This window comes from Physeter macrocephalus, chromosome 16, assembly GCF_002837175.3.
Source record: "Physeter macrocephalus isolate SW-GA chromosome 16, ASM283717v5, whole genome shotgun sequence".
NCBI classification, from domain to species: Eukaryota; Metazoa; Chordata; class Mammalia; order Artiodactyla; family Physeteridae; genus Physeter; species Physeter macrocephalus.
This window is the reverse complement of record NC_041229.1, coordinates 13,798,491-13,816,410: the sequence shown is the minus strand read 5'-3', so window position 1 is coordinate 13,816,410 and position 17,920 is coordinate 13,798,491. Positions and strand designations below refer to the sequence as shown.

General features: G+C 41.1%; 1 protein-coding gene across 6 annotated transcripts in view; it reads right to left on the bottom strand.

Annotated features, from left to right (window-relative positions):
• Positions 1-17,593, bottom strand: part of DDX6 (DEAD-box helicase 6) — a 36,081-nt gene extending 18,488 nt beyond the window's left edge. For 2 of the 6 annotated variants that reach the window (XM_024131202.2, XM_024131207.1), the window contains exons 1-4: positions 17,002-17,081; positions 13,739-14,213; positions 10,797-10,860; positions 9,735-9,839 (exon numbers count right to left, since the gene is read on the bottom strand). In XM_024131202.2, coding sequence (XP_023986970.1) covers positions 9,735-9,839; positions 10,797-10,860; positions 13,739-13,938 — 369 coding nt within the window. In that variant the 5' untranslated portion in view covers positions 13,939-14,213; positions 17,002-17,081. Of the gene's footprint in view, positions 1-9,734; positions 9,840-10,796; positions 10,861-13,738; positions 14,214-15,943; positions 16,027-16,744; positions 16,762-16,781; positions 16,852-17,001; positions 17,082-17,497 lie in introns of those variants that run through there. The other 4 variants (XM_024131201.3, XM_024131203.3, XM_024131204.3 and 1 more) reach the window with 4 other exon arrangements.
• Positions 17,594-17,920: the final 327 nt, after the last annotated feature.

Genomic DNA, 17,920 nt, shown 5'->3' with positions numbered 1-17,920 from the left:
AAAAAACTGTATGTGTAAGTCTGCATGTGCAAATGGGTTCTCTAAGGAAGCTGAGCATCAACAACCAAGACGAGTAACTTGGGCTAACATCATGAATATATAGAGGAAAAAAAGCAAAGGACATTTCACAATTAAAAACTGGAGGAAAAGACAGCACAAACAATATTCAAAGGAAAGACTGTAATAAGATATTCTGAGACTAGTAAACCAATTTGACCACAATGAAAAATTGTAGGTTGGACAATTTATCCCTACACAAAACAGGAATCAGCTGGAAAAGTTTAACCTCAGGTCCTATTTGATTTTTAAAAAAATCGTATTACATAATGTCTAATGTCTGTCTCACAGCCAACTTCTGTCCTGAGATGTGCTCAACTGGAGTCTCAACTCTATTCCAGTTATCTTGATCCATGGTCACATTGCCAAGGCTGACTTCTCATTTTCATATTTGGCTTAGTTTGTCATATGTGTTTTGCAGAAGATAATATTTCTTATTAGGACAAATTTCCTAGACAACAGCAAAGGATTCCTAACAATTACTAAATATTAAATACACATATATGGAGAGAAATTTAAAAAGTACAACAGGTATAAACAGAGAGGAAGCAGAACATTTCGACTTCTAAAACTAAACATTTTAATTTCTAAAACTAGAAAATTAGGAAAATAAATTAGGAAAAGAGATTCACAATCACTAAAATAATTAGTTCTTTCTATGCTTGAGCTAATGACCAAAACAAGTCATCTCTAGCACTTTAAAACTGTTACTGAAGGACTTCCCTGGTGGCACTGTGGCTAGGAATCCGCCTGCCAATGCAGGGGACACGGGTTCGAGCCCTGGGCCGGGAAGATCCCACATGCCTCGGAGCAACTACCCCTGTGTGCCACACTACTGAGCCTGCGCTCTAGAGTCTGTCAGCCCCAACTACTGAGCCCTCGTGCCCCAACTACTGAGCCCTCGTGCCACAACTACTGAAGCCCACACGCCTAGAGCCCAGGCTCCGCAACAGGAGAAGCCACTGCAATGAGAAGCCTGCACACCGCAGCGAAGAGCAGCCCCCGCTTGCCCCAACTAGAGAAAGCCTGCGCACAGCAACAAAGACCCAACACAGCCAAAAACACAAAACAAAACAAAACAAATAACTGTTACTGGAGAAATATCTAAATCATAAGCACCAGAACTTTCATTTCCCACCATGACTCTTATTCTAGAACCCCAATCACAAGGGTCAGATGGGTTCCATATGGTCAGAATAACTAACATAGCTGCCAGAACAACTGCAAAAATGATCCAGTGACAACACTCTACTATCTTGTTCCTACAGCCAGCATTAAACAGTCTGCTTATTATGTATGGTAAAGCAGGTCAAAGAAGAAAACCCTGGTTTTGACCCTTTGGTCTTAATCTCTTCCCTCCTACTTTGAGTCAACTCTATTAATCTTTTATTGTCCTGAAGGCCCATTATCCCCATGGGTTCATTCTCTTCTATGGTTTTTAAACAGGCTACCTGCATACTTAGTTCTACAGCAGAAAAAAAGGCTAGGTAGTCTCCGAGTGACTTCCTGAATCAGGTTCTTTAAAAGGGTAAGACTTCTGGAAACCATAAACAAGACGAAAAGACAACCCTCAGAATGGGAGAAAATATTTGCAAAGGAAGCAACTGACAAAGATTAATCTCCAAAATATACAAGCAGCTCACACAGCTCAATATCAAAAAAACAAACAACCCAATCCAAAAATGGGCAGAAGACCTAAATAGACATTTCTCCAAAGAAGACATACACATGGCCGACAAACACATGAAAGGATGCTCAACATCACTATTAGAGAAATGCAAATCAAAACTACAATGAGGTATCACCTCACACTGGTCACAATGGCCATCATCCAAAAATCTACAAACAATAAATGCTGGAGAAGGTGTGGAGAAAAGGGAACCCTCATACACTGTTGGTGAGAATATAAATTTATACAGCCACTATGGAGAACAGTATGGAGGTTCCTTAGAAAACTAAAAATAGAACTACAATATGACCCAACAATCTCACTACTGGGCATATACCCAGAGAAAACCATAATTCAAAAAAAATGCACCCCAATGTTCACAGCAGCACTATTTACAATAGCCAGGACATGGAAGCAATCTAAATGTCCATCAACAGAGGAATGGATAAAGAAGATGTGGTACATACATACAATGGAATGTTACTCAGCCATAAGAAGGAACGAAACGAAATTGGTCATTTGTAGACACACGGATGAACTGACAGTCATACAGAGTGAAGTGAGAAAGAGAAAAGCAAATGTCGTATAATAACGTGTATATATGGAATCTAGAAAAATGGTATACATGATCTTATTTGCAAAGCAGAAAGAGATTTGGATGTAGAGAACAAATGTATGGATACCAAGGGGGAAAGGGGTGGGGAGGGAGGGACTGGGATTGACACATATACATTATTGAAATTATGTACAAAATAGACAACTGATGGGAACGTACTGTATAGCACAGGGAACTCTACCTAATGCACTGTGGTAACCTAAATGGGAGGGAAGTCCAAAAGGGAGGGGATACCTGTATGTGTATGGCTGATTCATTTTCTTGTGCAGTGGAGGCTAACAAAACATTGTAAAGCAACCATACTCCAATAAAAATTAATAATTAAAAAAAAGAAGACTTTTGAATGAAGTAAGACAGGGCAGAATTAGATTGGGGGTATTCTAATTCCTATTTGGGGTTTATCTTTTGACTTAAAGGCCATTCATTGACTTCTATTCCTCTACTCTGACAGGACTTATGCTCTACAGAAACTGTTTAAGGATAGGACTTTAACAAAGTAAGCTAGTCTGTAAGTTAAGATGCACTGTATTTCATCTCATATGGTGATCATTATGATTAGCAGTCAGGAAATCCAGTATATCCACACCATCTCTTACCACTGTTTGCTAGGAAATTAAGTAATATGAATTCAGCAAGAGAATTCAAGTACGACTCAGACAGCTTTGAAACCCAAGAGGAAGTCATGGGGAGCTGCCAGGGAGAAGAGAAAGGAGGAAGGAAGCTAAATAATTTTTAAAAACTTACTGTGATGGACACTATGCTTAGATACTTAACATTATTATATCCTTTCAAGTTAGGTACGTTTTGTTTTACAACTGACAAATGGATCCTCAGACATTTACCGAAGGTCACAAAGCAAGAAATGCTAGAACCAGGATTTGAACTTCGGTTTGCAAACAGAGAAATCGGTACCTCATATACCTATACCTAAGTACAATGTACAGCCATTTTGGAAAACAGTCTGGCAGTTCCTCAAAAGGTTAAAGAGTTACCATATGAACCAGCAATTCTACTCCTAGGTATATACCCAAGGGAAATGAAAATATCTCCACACAAAAATTCGTACACCAGTGTTCAAAGGAGCATTATTCATAACAGCTAACAGTGGAAACAACCCTACCAACTGAAGAATGAATAAACCAATGTGGTATAGCTATACAGTGGAATATTATTCAACAATAAAAAGGAATGGAGTACTGATACATGCTACAATATGGATGAGCCCTAAAAACATGCTAAGTCAAGAAAGCCAGTCACAAAAGAGCTTGTATGATTCCATTTACGTGAAATTGTCCAGAATAAGCCAATCCATACAGACAGAAAGTAGATTAGTGGTTGCTTAGAGCTAGGGGAAGATGAAGGGTGATTACTAAAGAAGTTTCTTTTTGGGGTGATGAAAATGTTCTAAAACTGTTTTAATTGTGTGACTGCACAACTGTGAATATACTAAAAAACAATGAATTGTATACTTAAAATGTGTGAATTGTGTGCTGTGTGATTTATACCCTAAGGCCACCAAAAACAAAACAAAGCAACCAAAAACAATACCAAAACCCACCAAAAACCAAAAAAAACAACACAAAAAACAGAAACAACCCCACGACCTTAAGGTCTGATTCTGCCACTTTAGCTCTCCGAAGTCCATGTTCCACTGTAAGGTCTAGGGACTGAGCCAGTATGTATTTATTGTGTTTTTATAACCCTACTATCCATTCCCCTTTCTTAGTAGCACCCTAACTTTCCTTTTGAGGAATTACATCCTCCCCACCCCAATGGATAGTCTAGCCAACTTCCTCAGCTAAATGGAGGACAATGACTGAAGTCAGGCTGGCTGAATGCTCCCTTCTAAGAATTGAAATTGCTATAGTGCATCCTATAACAATTTACAGCTTCCTGAGCCCTTTAGGGCTGCCTTGGTTCTTGGCCAATGCCAAGTGTGTTTTCTCCAGACTTCGACCTAATCTTGTGAATTCCTGATATTCAATAAATTTCCTTTTGCTTAAGTTAACCCAAGTTGGTTTCTGTTGCCTACAACCAAAGAATGGGATACCTTCCAATTTCCTAGTACTGAGAGGCATTTTACAAAAGTATAGTACCTAAAAGGGCTCCAAATTGCCCAGCTAGCTGCTTTTGGAGTAGCTGCTTCTTTTTACTTCCTAGGACCAGTTGAATTTAAGAACCTTAATTTCAGGGGAAAAAAATATGGGTACTGTGGAGGAGGTAAGCAATGGTTAAGACATCTATGGCTACCCAGAAAAAAAGGAGATGGAAGATGGTAATTTCAAAAAGAACATCTCCAGCTTAAGGAACACACCCCAATTTTACCATAGTAACCAATGAAGACATGCATTTAAAAACTTTGAGAATTTAGGAAAATAATTCTTTTGGCAATAAATCCATGTTAGCAGGAGGAATGAATTACAAAAGAATTAAGAATGCTCTAATTCTTAACTATAAATTTAATAAACGACCAATTAGACTTGGTTAACAAAATAATTTCTCAAAATAATTTGAGATTCCTGACTTGATATGAAATTTGGTTGCCAAAAGAAGGAACTTCCATGCTTTCCTCAATAATGAACTACTTGCCATTCCATCACCTTCTTACCTAAAAAGTCTTCAAAAGTTGTGCCTAAGGTCTGGAAGCAGCAAGCGCTGTCACCAATCACCCCCAAGTTAATATAACGTTTCTCAATGTTAAGCAGAATAAGACAGACTCTTAGGTCCTCCAAAGAAGTCTCTATTCCTGTAAAGCTAGGCTTCAGAATGGCATGGTTATGCTGCTGGGCACAGCATTCAGACCTAGAACTAGAATCACAGATGGCTGTACCAAAGAAAGATGTGTGGAAGCAATCTGTAGTATATGTGGTTCCAGCCTGTCAGTGTAAAATTATATCGTCTCAAAAGATTTTAAGTGCCTCATTTTCCAATAATCTTATAGCCAAAGTGCAACTAAGTCAGATCTCTCTTTTTTTTTTTTTTGGCGGTACGCGGGCCTCTCACTGTTGGGGCCTCTCCCGTTGCGGAGCACAGGCTCCAGACGCGCAGGCTCAGCGGCCATGGCTCACAGGCCCAGCCGCTCCACGGCATGTGGGATCTTCCCAGACCGGGGCACGAACCCGTGTCCCCTGCATCGGCAGGCGGATTCTCAACCACTGCGCCACCAGGGAAGCCCCAGATCTCTTAAAAAAGATTCAAATGCATATGACGCCCGTCTGATCAAGAGGATTTTATATCTGGAGAGAAAAAAAAAATGCCTGGATAAAACTGTAAAACTAAGTACTATAAAAACAATAGACACGTTTTAGGAAAAGAAAAAAAAATAACAAAAAAAAAAAAAGTGAGGAGAGAAGCTAGACAAGAAGAGAAGGCCAGTCACGAGGTTGGATTTTACTAGAGGACTTCTAGATTTCTTTTGGTTCTAAAGTCCTAGTATTTATGGTTTGTTACACTGAATGATTCTAAGAAGCATGTTATCTTGTGTTTTCCGTGGATTCTCAGGCAAAACAATAGTGCAGGAAAAAGCAATGTGAATCATAGTCTCAGGTATATAGAATAATACTTTATATTCACACTCTGCTTGCTATTTCAAAATACACCTTGGAGCATTGCGGATTCGGTTCTAGATCAGTGCAATCAAGTGAGTCACACAAATTTTTTTTGTTTCCCAGTGCATGTAAAAGTTATGTTTACACTATACTATAGTCTATTAAGTGTGTAGTATTGTGTAAAAAAATATACACACCTTAATTTAAAAATAATAACCATCCTCTGACAACACAGGGTTGCCACAAACCTTCGATTTGTTTAAAAAAAAAAAAAACAATAAAAACCCAAATGCAGTATCTGCAAAATACAGTAAAGCAAAGCACAGTAGGGCTTCCCTGGTGGCACAGTGGTTGAGGGTCTGCCTGCCGATGCAGGGGACGCGGGTTCATGCCCCGGTCCGGGAAGATCCCACATGCCGCGGAGTGGCTGGGCCTGTGAGCCATGGCCGCTAGGCCTGTGCGTCCGGAGCCTGTGCTCCGCCGCGGGAGAGGCCACGGCAGTGAGAGGCCCACGTACCACAAAAACAAACAAACAAACAAACAAAAAAAAACAAAGCACAGTAAAACGAGGTATGCCTGTACACGACCTTCGATCCTCACAATAAAAACCCTGTGAGGGAGATCATTTCTACTTTACAGCAAAAGCTAGATGGTAGACTGGCTAAGTGGCTGGAGAGTTAATTATCCATATGCTATACCAAACTGAGAATGCAAATAACAAAGTGAATTTTAAAATTTAATACAAAGGTGTGAAACAGGAGTCAGCAAGGGTCCGTTAAGAATTAACTCTGCTAAATGAACCAATCTCCTTTTCTGATAAAACTACTACATAAAATAAAACCCCATAACATTTATTGGGCATTTGTCACCTATTAGCCACTGCAGTAAGGATACTAACATGAATTACCTCACTTAATCTTTACAACAACCCCACGGTATACACCATTATATCAATTTTATAGGTCAGAAAGCAGAGGCTTTGAGACATTTAAATAATCTCCTTAGAAAGGAGTAGAGTTGGGATTCAACTTGCGCAGCCTCACTGCAAAGACAGTGCTCTCAAACACTTCTCTAGATGAAGTTCGCTTACAGATATCCATTAACCATAATTCCAACAAAGCAATACAACTGAGGGCCTATTTCCTGCCATGCACCTTGCTAAGTACTAGAGATACAAAGTTGAATGATACAGTAGAAGTTGAATGATACAGCAGAAAAGTGCCCATAAAATGTTTCACTCCTATAGATAAAATAGATTAACATGAACTATATTATAGAAAAGTAGATTCCTAAATATTTTTGATATCTGCACTCAAATTGCCTGATGAGGTATAACTTTATCTTGATACTTTCTCTAACCACAACAAACTCCTTTCAGTTTATCCACAAAGGCACGCTCTCATCCCCAGGCAATCACCATTCCAGTGTTCCCCACCTGGAACATGAATCACTTCTTCCAGGTTGTTCCATCTTCCCTAGTGGCTACATATATGTGCAATTTCAACTACATATATGTGCCCATTACATTACACTGAAATTACCTGAACAATAAGCTGTCCTTTCCACCAGACTCTGAGTGCAGGAACCTTATTTATCTTGTTCATCATAACACCCTCAGGGTCTAACACTTTCTTAGGTCACTTGATACATGTTTGTTCAATGAAAAAGTACTCAATGATGTCACAGAGTTTGTCCTGAGTACAGCCTGGATTCAACAGCTTCAATTTATGTGAAGACAACAAACACATTTATCAAATCTGTATATGTATAATGCATGTTTAGGTCTACAGGCATGTATGTATATACATACATATATTTCCTTGCTCTTTCCACTGAAAGAGTGCTCCTAGTGCTTAGATCTTGGTCCCTAATACTACTCCCCACTAATTGGAATCAGAGTTCCTTGGAGAAATAGCTGATTCTGAGGCTGGGGAAGGGTAGCTCTACAGATAAGCTTGACATCGTGATACACCAAAAAGGAAGTGCTCAAGAAAAACGAAGGGGGAAGGGAGGGGTGAATAGGTGGAGCACAGAGGTCAGTGAAACTACTCTGTATGATACTATAATGGTGGATACATGTCATTATACATTTGTTCAAACCCATAGAATGTACAATACCAAGAATGAACCCTAACGCAAACTATGGACTTTGGGTGATAATGTGTCAACACAGGTTCATCAGTTGTAACAAATATTGCTCTGGTGGGGAATGCTGACAATGAGGGAGGCTATGCATGAGTGTGGGCAGGGATTTATGAAAAATCTCTTTTGCTCAATTGCTATGAACTTAAAACTGCTTTATAAAATAGTCTATCAGAGGAAAAAAATGAAAGAGGCACATTACAAACACAAAGGAACCGGCCTGAAGGAGCTCACACTGGCCAAATATGGGATAATTCGAGCACAAAAATACCATTAAAGGGACTTCTCTGGTGGGACAGTGGTTAAGAGTCTGCCTGCCAATGCCGCAGGAGCAACTAAGCCCATGCGCCACAACTACTGAGCCTGCGCTCTAGAGCCCATGTGCCACAACTACTGAAGCCCGTGCGCCTAGAGCCTGTGCTTCGCAACAAGAGGCCACCGCAGTGAGAAGCCCGTGCACCGCAACGAAGAGTAGCCTCCCCTCACCACAACCAGAGAAAGCCCGCGCACAGCAACGAAGACCCAACGCAGCCAAAATAAAAAAAAATAAAAAAAATTTATATATATTAAAAAAATACCATTAAAAAAAAAAAGTTGGGCTTCCCTGGTGGCGCAGTGGTTGAGAGTCCGCCTGCCAATGCAGGGGACACGGGTTCGTGCCCCAGTCCGGGAAGATCCCACATGCCGCGGAGCACCTGGGCCCACGAGCCATGGCCGTTGAGCCTGCGCGTCCGGAGCCTGTGCTCCGCAACGCGAGAGGCCACAACGAGCCATGGCCGTTGAGCCTGCGCGTCCGGAGCCTGTGCTCCGCAACGCGAGAGGCCACAACAGTGAGAGGCCCGCGTTAAAAAAAAAAAAAAAAAAAAAAAAAAGGAATTCATGAGTCCACACTGATAATATATACATACATAAGGAGGAGTTAGGGGGAAATTTTTACGAAGAGTAGTATATCTGTATTGCCTTAAAATGCTCCCCAAAGACTGTTTATTAGTTTCAAGGTGGTGGTGGGGAGCAATAATTATACAGTAGAAAAATCAACACACCACTTCGAAAGGGTAATCAAAATTAAAATCACCCTTGAGGAATAGATGAACACTATACCCCCAAATGTGACTTCTGCAGTATTCTGGCTAAGAATGCATAACTTGAATCTAATCACATGGAAACATGAGACAAACCCAAAATGAGGAATGTTCTACTGGAGGAAAAAAAAAAAGGAAGGGGGCCATATTTTTAACATGTCATAAAAGACAAAAAAAGAATAGGGAAATGCTCACTACTAAAAGAGATGTAACCATTATATGCAATACCTGATCCTAGGATGGGTCCTGTACAGAAGAGAAAAAAAATGCTTTAAGACAAAATCTGAGGGCCAATTAAAAATAAGACTACAAATGACAGATGAGATAGAAATATTGCATTAAAGTTAAATTGACTGACCATAACTGTACTATTATTATTCAAGAGACTATCCCTATTCTTAGGAAATACACACTGAAATATTTAGAAATAAAGGGCCATGATTTTGTAACTTACCACTTAAAGGTTCAGAAAGTGTGTATGCCTGTGTGCACATATATATATATGTGTGTGTATACAAACTGGAGAGAATTGTTGTTTCACTGTATCATTCCCACAGATCAAAAAGTGTGTAACGCTTAACTCATAACATTATACATATGATAAAAAAGGGGAAACATACCTGAATAGGAGATGGCTTTTCCCAGCCCATTTCAAAAATTCCCATCAGCAACTCCCGTTTCAAACAGTAATCTTCAAACTCATTTCCTTTTGTGGAGGTCACATCCTGGTCAAACAAAAACCAACAACATCAGAAGAATGAAGTACAACTGGGTTCCTTTGGTAATTAGCATGCTTAATAAAGTGTTTGAGAGACTAATTCTTTACCCCATTTAAAATATAAATATATGCAGATTAGTTCTGTCTTGATCTATAGTTCAACTGAAAAATAACCACTCTCTTTAACACACACAAGCCATTTAAAAACTATGTTTTGGGGAAAGACCAGCCACCCTGTGGTCATTTTTCTCTAAGGACTGATGGAATACTGTTATTTCTATAGAAGTAGCAAACCACAAGATAGGAAATCAAACCCTAGCTCCACCATGCACTGCCTACAAATATCCTAGTCTAAACCAGGGTTTCTCAAGTCCAACACTATTGACATTTGGGCCAGAAAATTCTTTGCTGTAAGGGCCTGTTCTGTAGCATCCCTTCAGCTGTGATAACCAAAAATGTCTCCAGCTATTGCTAAATGCTTCCTAGGGGACAAAAATTGCCCTTGGTTGAGAACACTGGGCTAAGAGAACTAACCTCTCAACTTCAGTTTTCTCATCCACAAAATGTGGACAATACCTACCCTGAAACTTACTGTACTGCTGGAAACAAGAGAATTTTGAGAAAATGCCTTGAAAACCATAAAAGCATTCCACAAAAGAGATGACATATATATGTATAAACACAATATTTAATAAACTATATATTAAATACTGTATATATAGTAACATTGTACTGTACACTGTATATTAAATATTACATTATATATTACAATAATGTGTATACATACACATTACTAATTCCTCCAAATAGTGGAAATTTTGGGCAACTCATCATACATGAGTTATACAATTTCAACCACTTCAACTTACTTAAGAGTAAACACAGTGCCTGTTACCATTAAATAACTACTTCACTTTTAGAGTTTCCGCATCATTTTTCCACTTGAATGTTACAACCAACTTACCGAAGTTTTGATTCTTAGATCCTTTGGAGGGAGTTTTAAAGTCTTTTTCCAGTCATCACCAGGTCTAGAGAGAATACAGTAAAATTGAAGTATCAGAATTCACAGCATTAGTATTCTAAAATACAAAGGTAATTCATCTCGATTATAATTCTAAAAAGCACACTAAGTTTAACATATTGCCGTTGACTTAAGAATACAGGTAACAAAAGAGATAAACAATTTTAGAAAAACTGTTTTCTTACAAAGCACAACAATCTAGGGAGAATTTTTAAAAATCAAGAATAGAAGGGAGTAAGGTATCCATCCTCTTAAGAGAAGCAGTGTTGTATACAGTCCAACCATCTTCAAAACCAGTAACCCATATGTTTTGTTTGACCTATATAGTGTGTGTTTTAAATTAGTGGCCAACATTAAAAAATTAGGAGATTTTGTGTAAAAGTCCAGATTCTGGATTTTCTTGAAAAAACCTGGAAGCTTTAGCAACACTGGTTCCAAATTTCTGCATGGCAACAGTTTGATAGATCTTAGTAAATGGAGTTTAAAATCAAGTGGTTGATGCCTTTTAATAGGGCAAGTACCCTCTAATCTGGCAGTCCCCCATAGGCATCTGAGTTTGTAACTCTTGGTGACTAGTTAAAGCCAAGGAATCTATAAAGTTTCAGACTTGAGTTCAAGCCCTGACTCTCCTACATATTAGTTCTGTGACCTTGGAACAGTTACTTTTCTAAACCTCCATTCTCTCATATATAAAACGGGATAAAAATTACATAAAATAATTTCTATAAAGCACTCAGCACAGTGCCTGGCAAAAAAGAACTCGATACTAGCTGTTAGTAAACATCTCTCTTAATCTTTTTTACTGGGGATGCCTGAAACCATGAAAGAAAATAACAAAGAAAATGTAATAAAAAATTTTCTTTCTGGTCAGGTAAAAACTTCAAATAATATAATACCCAAAGCATCTAACAATAAAAAGACTGTCAATAAAGCAGACAATGCTTTCAACTGTGTCTTTAAAATAAATAAGCTTTCACTGATTTAACTGTAACAACTCATATAATTAGAGCACCCCAAACATCTCAACAGTCTTGATTTAGAAAGATAAGCATATTATTTTACTTAAAGCTAGGTCCCACATAATCCAAGATACTGTAACACAGGGAACTATTTGCTACCAATCCAATGGTACTAAAGCCTTTCACGCCAGTCTATACCAGAGCAAAGTGTGGTATAAACAAAAATGTCAGCTGAACATCCTAGTAAGCCAGCTTGCCACATTGCCAAATTCACTAAATAGTGGATAAAAATGCGGGAAGATACAACGCAAAATCTGCCTACAAAAAAAATTTATAATCTTAGGAGGCTAAAAAAAATTTTTAATGAGAAAATAATAGAGATAGGTATTAGAAGAGCTCTGAGCTATGGGATCTAAAAGTCTTCATAGAAGAGATGACATTTAAACTGAGATTTAAAGATTCACAGAATTGAAAAGAAACCATTAATCCTAGGAAAAGCAAAAAAAAAAAAAAAGGTAAAATCCACTGTTGTTCTCAAATCTGAGTTCAAGTAGAAAATACAAAATGAAACAATGTAGCTTTTTTTTTTTTTTTTTTTTGCAGTACGCACGCCTCTCACTGTTGTGGCCTCTCCCGTTGCGGAGCACAAGCTCTGGACACGCAGGCTCAGCGGCCATGGCTCATGGGCCTAGCCGCTCCGTGGCATGTGGGATCTTCCCGGACCGGGGCATGAACCCGTGTCCCCTGCATCAGCAGGCGGACTCTCAACCACTGTGCCATCAGGGAAGCCCAAACAATGTAGCTTTATGTTTCTATCATTAAGGATTAAAAATAGCCTAAATATTACTAGCCTATTCATATTTTTTCAAGACAAACTGCAATTTAGAAAATATTCTTGATTTCTATACTAATTAAAATATTCACCTCAAAAAGAATAGATTATGCATTAATGCCAATTCTCCCAGTGACCAAACCAATTCTGTTGGAAGTTAGGGCTATTTTTCTTTAGTAAGTACTTTTTAAGCATGGAAAAGATCTAGGTTGTAATAAAAACACAAGCTTTGGTTCCTTGAAAGAGTTTTATCATCTTATGAAGATTTCTAGAGGTTAAATCAACTTACATGGCTAGATTTTTAACAAAGACAAATCTCAAATGGGTCAAGATTCTTGAATGTTAATTTTCTATTAACTGATTCTTTGGAGTCATAGTTACCACTCAAATACTTTAAAGTGTACACTTAAAGATGATAGCCTACACACTTTCAAATTTAAAAGAAAAAGTATTCCGTAGTAAGATGAGGCTCTTACGTTTTTAAAAGTTGTCAAAGGGGTATGGGACTATTCAGAGATGTGTTTACAAAGAGTTCAAAATCCTGAGTTCCCTATGACATAAACTGCTTGTTATTTTGTGTGTGTGTGTAAAAGGAGGAGAAAGTGTATTTGAAAAGTAAATAAATAAGGCAGAAAAGCAAAGTGTCACAAACTAAAAAAAAGTTATGGATAAATTTTCTATGAGTATGTTTGAAGTTCAGAAGGCTGGGCAAGTCTTTAAATTTAAAACGTGAAATTGGCTATAACTGCCATTCAAACTAGGATAAGGTGAAGTTCTAACACTAGGGAAAAAGCCATACTGGCAAAAACAAGATGAATCTGAGCTCATTATGAAAGCCAGAAATGTTTCAAAAAATAGTCTATACAAAATTAATATATATTAATCTGTGCCTGTCTGTTACTTAATAAACCTGAATTAGTTATGAAAGAAATACATTCTTCTATTGCAAATACCTGCTGGCCATAAAACAAAGTCATCTGTCCTCTATTTGCAATCAAAATGGTTAAACTAAGGTATACACAAAGCAGTCAACAACTAACAAAATAAATCTCCTTGGTCCCCCAAGTGTGTTTATTATTTATTCTAACACTTACTTAATAGTGGTGGTCATACTCTGTGCTTGCTGCTGAGTGCCATTATTGATTGTGTTGGTGTTTTTCAGCTGGTTCATCTGTTGCTGTGTCTGTGTGCCCCCTCCTCCGGGGCCACCACTGGGCTTCACAGGGCCCCTCAGCTGACCATTTTGACTGGATAGACCCATTATAACAGGGTTCTCTGTTCTGGCCGTGCTCATGCTGTATTAATTGTAAAGATGTCTCTTTCAAACTTCAAAACTTTTGAAAGTCAGTAGAGAAACTGTAATAACAGTTTATTAGGCTCTCCAAAACGAAGAGATAAATATAAGTCTTGCTCAATATATGAGTCCTTTATTGCAATGCAGGCAAGCACCTGTAAGTCTCTGAACGGTAAGCAGCAGTAACTTGCTCTCATGCACGGAATCAACTCTTTATTTTTTAATAAAGCCCTCTAACAAGGTTGAGTTATATATCTGAATTCGCTCACTTCAGTCTGAAACAAAGAAAAAAGTTAAATTAGCAAACAGAGTAAAATTAGAAAAAAACTTTTTTGTTTCCCTTTTAAAGAACTCCTTTAGAAGCACTCTCTTCTTTTAAATTAAAGAATTAGGAGTATAGCTGCACTGAGACCAAATCACTAGCCAAGCTAGGAAAGACACAAAAAGATGAATTGCCTCAAAAACCAAACCTGCACCAAGACTGATCTCAAACATTTTAAACTGTCAGTTCAAAGCAACCCAGAGAATACCAAGTAGAAAGATACTGTGATTAAGTTAGCATTAGTTGTCAAATGACAATCTCTTCCCTTGTTTCCTCCCTGATGAATTCTCTGAAGTCCCTGCCACCTCTTAAATTCAATGAGTCATTACACTCAATTGCATTACAACTCAATGAAGTATTGCACAACTTAATGTAAATCTACAAATGAACAAGGCAAGACAATTCATTAATTTTTTTTCTATTTCTGAAAACTGAGAATCCTTGAAGAGTCGAGCTTTTGACTTCACCTTATGCTTTCAGAAGAACACATTTATGCCCTTATGAATTTCAACGACAGAAGTTAAACTTTATAAAGAAAAATACATTTTCTTTTTTCCCTTATGTTTTTGCCCTTTAAAACAGTAACCTAAGCAGTCAAGGGATATAAATGTCCACATGTCAAAATCTTTTGCTTGAAAAACAGCCAAGAAAACCTTTAGCTACCTTAATTAAATCTGAACACTAAAAAAAGGCTACGTTTTTAAATATAACACTTTTCAAAAAGTACATCCCAACTTGAAGTAGCATTTTTTTAAATTACAAAAACACAAAAAGGAAATTACCTGTGTTAAAAAAAAAAATCTGTGAAAGGCTAAAGATACTAGTAACTTTAATCAAACTTTCCAGGAAACCCAGAGTACTAATTAAGTTAATTTAAAAAATTTTAAAATTATTCCCCAAATAAAATTATTTTTAAAGGAAGTAAATGAAAACGTAATTTAAAAGCCGGGGGGAAAAAGGCAAGTAAATAAAGAGCTACTCTGTCTGCTTTGTTCTTTAACTCCTTTACATTTCTTACCAAATATGCACTAGCTTATTAATTAGCTTTTCTGCCATACACCAAGGTTTCTCAAACAATAAAATTAAGAAACTCTTTGATGTCTTTTTTAAAATTGAAAATAAAGCTGCTCACAAGCAAATCCTGATTATCACGTACACAAAGCTGTATATTTCCAAGTCTCCTAGAAGCTGAGTGACCTCTTAGGCAAAGGGTGGTTAAGAGCCACCCAATTTCAGTGCAAGGTAGTTAACTGGTTTCCTGTATTGACAGGTTTATATTATGATCAGCGTATCACCTACTTCATACCAGAAGACTTATTACTTATTTGCAAGCACGAAGAGGATGAAGGTGGCAACTTCTAAAAATTAAATTATATCATTACTGTCCATCATGCACGTAAGACCTCATACCTCCCTGCATCCAAAATGTGACTATGTGATAACTGCTCCCCTCTTAATTAAGCTAAAACCAGCACTGCAGCTCTACGTCTCAGGAAAAGAAATATTCCTCCTACCCCTTCCCAATTTAGATTTGCAAGTTATATTTCTACATTTTCAAAAATACGAACGAAACAGAGACGAGTTGGGAGGAACCCCTAGCGGAGTTAATTACAGCACTTCCCAGATTGTAGTTAGCAACTGACAGTTTCACACCCAAAACAGTATCGTCATCTCCAAAAAGACCTTTTGTGTGAGAATGCAGCGCAGTTTCTCTAAGCTTGGTCTGCAAGTTGGAGTGACCGTTCTATTTTGAAGGGGCGAGGGGACTGTGGAAGAGAAAGGGGAGTGAGCGATAAGGGAAAGAAGCCGGTGATTTGAGCCCCATAACCGTAGGCAAATAATTACTTGTTTCCCTCCCCTTCAACACCACCCCCCCCAAACCCCACACACTTAGAGTCAGGTCCCTGGGCCCATAAACACAAAAGGGTTGGGGCCCTGCAATCGTATCTGCGCAACAAGAGCAGGGAACCAGCTCCGCGGGTAGGAAACAATAGGGGCTCCCCCAAAAGGCCCCAAAGAGAAACCCTTAAGTCAGACGGCGGCCCCTCCTTTCCTCCATGACTCTGGGGCTCCATAATCATCCCCTTGTTATCGACCTGCAAGGCCTTACTCCGTCAAGCAGCCGATCCTCTTCGAAACCCAGCCTTCCGCTACTGCATATCCCTGCCGCCCCCTATAGGGCCGCCTCGTACCCTATAACCTCCACGATCTCCCTAAGTCCTTGCCTCCCCCTACGATCCCACCTTCCCATGTCTCCCACAAATCTCCTCCGAGGAATTCTCTCGCTCCTCCTCCGGACCCCGCCGGGCACAACAGTGCTCTATCCCACTCCTCCCGGGCGCCCCCGCCCCACAGCTGCTGCCCGCCTTCCTCCCCCGGGCCCGACCAGGCCTCAGGCCTCCGTCTCAGAGCGCCCCCCACGCCGGCCGGGGGAGGGGGGACTCCCCGCAGCCCCCGCTGCACCGCCGACCTCCACTCCCTCACCTCACCCCACTCCTCGCGGCTCGGGCCCGAGTCCTACCACTGAGGCCACTCCCGCTCTGTACCCTCGGTCCTTTATTGTTGACTCGAAGCTCCCAAAATGGCGGCGGCTCCTTCCTCCTCGGAAACCTCCGCCCGCCCCCACCCGGCCCCTCGCTTCGGCCGCCCCCCGCCCCGCCCCGCCCCCCGCCCGCTCCACTCCAGGGGCCGGTGGGCCAGCCTGCCAGCACTCGCCCGCTCCCCGGGCCGCCCAGCCCTACCTCCGCCGCTGCCCGCTCTCAAGGCGCCGCCGAAGCCGCCGCCCGGGCCGAGCTAACTCGGCTCCCCCGCCCCCTCCCTCGTCCGCAGCACCCCCGCCCCTTAGCTCTCCGCATGGCGGCCGCTGCGACTCCTCCTCCGCGCAAGATGGCGAGGGCCCAGCTGCAGCCGCTGAGCCTGCCGCGGCGCCTCTGCCTCTTCTGCTTCCTGGCAGGAGAAACCGGGCCGAGGAACGTCCCTGAGGCGAAAATGGAGGGTAGTGCTTTTCCACCGACTGGGGGCCCGCGGGGGCCCAAGTTGAGGGAAGTTGAAGGGAAAATACGGGTCCCTTTCTGAAGAGAAAGGAGGGCTGCTTTTTCCACAGCTGAGGAGAAATGATCGGGGAATGGTGGCTGGGAAGAGTCCCCCCAGAATGGATGTCGGGGGCTTGGGACCCGAGGAGGATCTGCGTATTCCTGACCAAGGACCGGGTAGCGACTCGGGGACGGGAGAGCTGACCTGACATCTCCCGCGGGCCGGGGAAGCTGCTGCAGGACCAAGGGGGTCGCGTCCGTTCGAGCCCCTCCGGGGCGCGCCTCCATGCAGGAACGCGCGGAACCAGTGGTCCGGAGGCGCCGGCACGCGCCCGGGTGTGGGAACCGGAAGCGGGGCCGGCCGGGACCGGTGCGGTGGGGAGAACCGGGGAGGGCGCGGGGCGGGGGACAGGGGGCGCTGTGCTCGGGCGGGCGGGGGCGGGGGTGGAGGACGCTGTAGGAGGATTGGGCGGGCGTGGGGTGCTGGGTAGTTGGGGTGCGACCCGGGCCGGAACCCGGAAAGCGAGCTTCGGGAAGGGGAGTGGGAGACTGGGGCAGCGATCCTCCTCTCTCGGCCCCAAAGGACAGTCCTCAAAGAGAGGGAACCAAGGAGGCCGAGCCTCCCCCG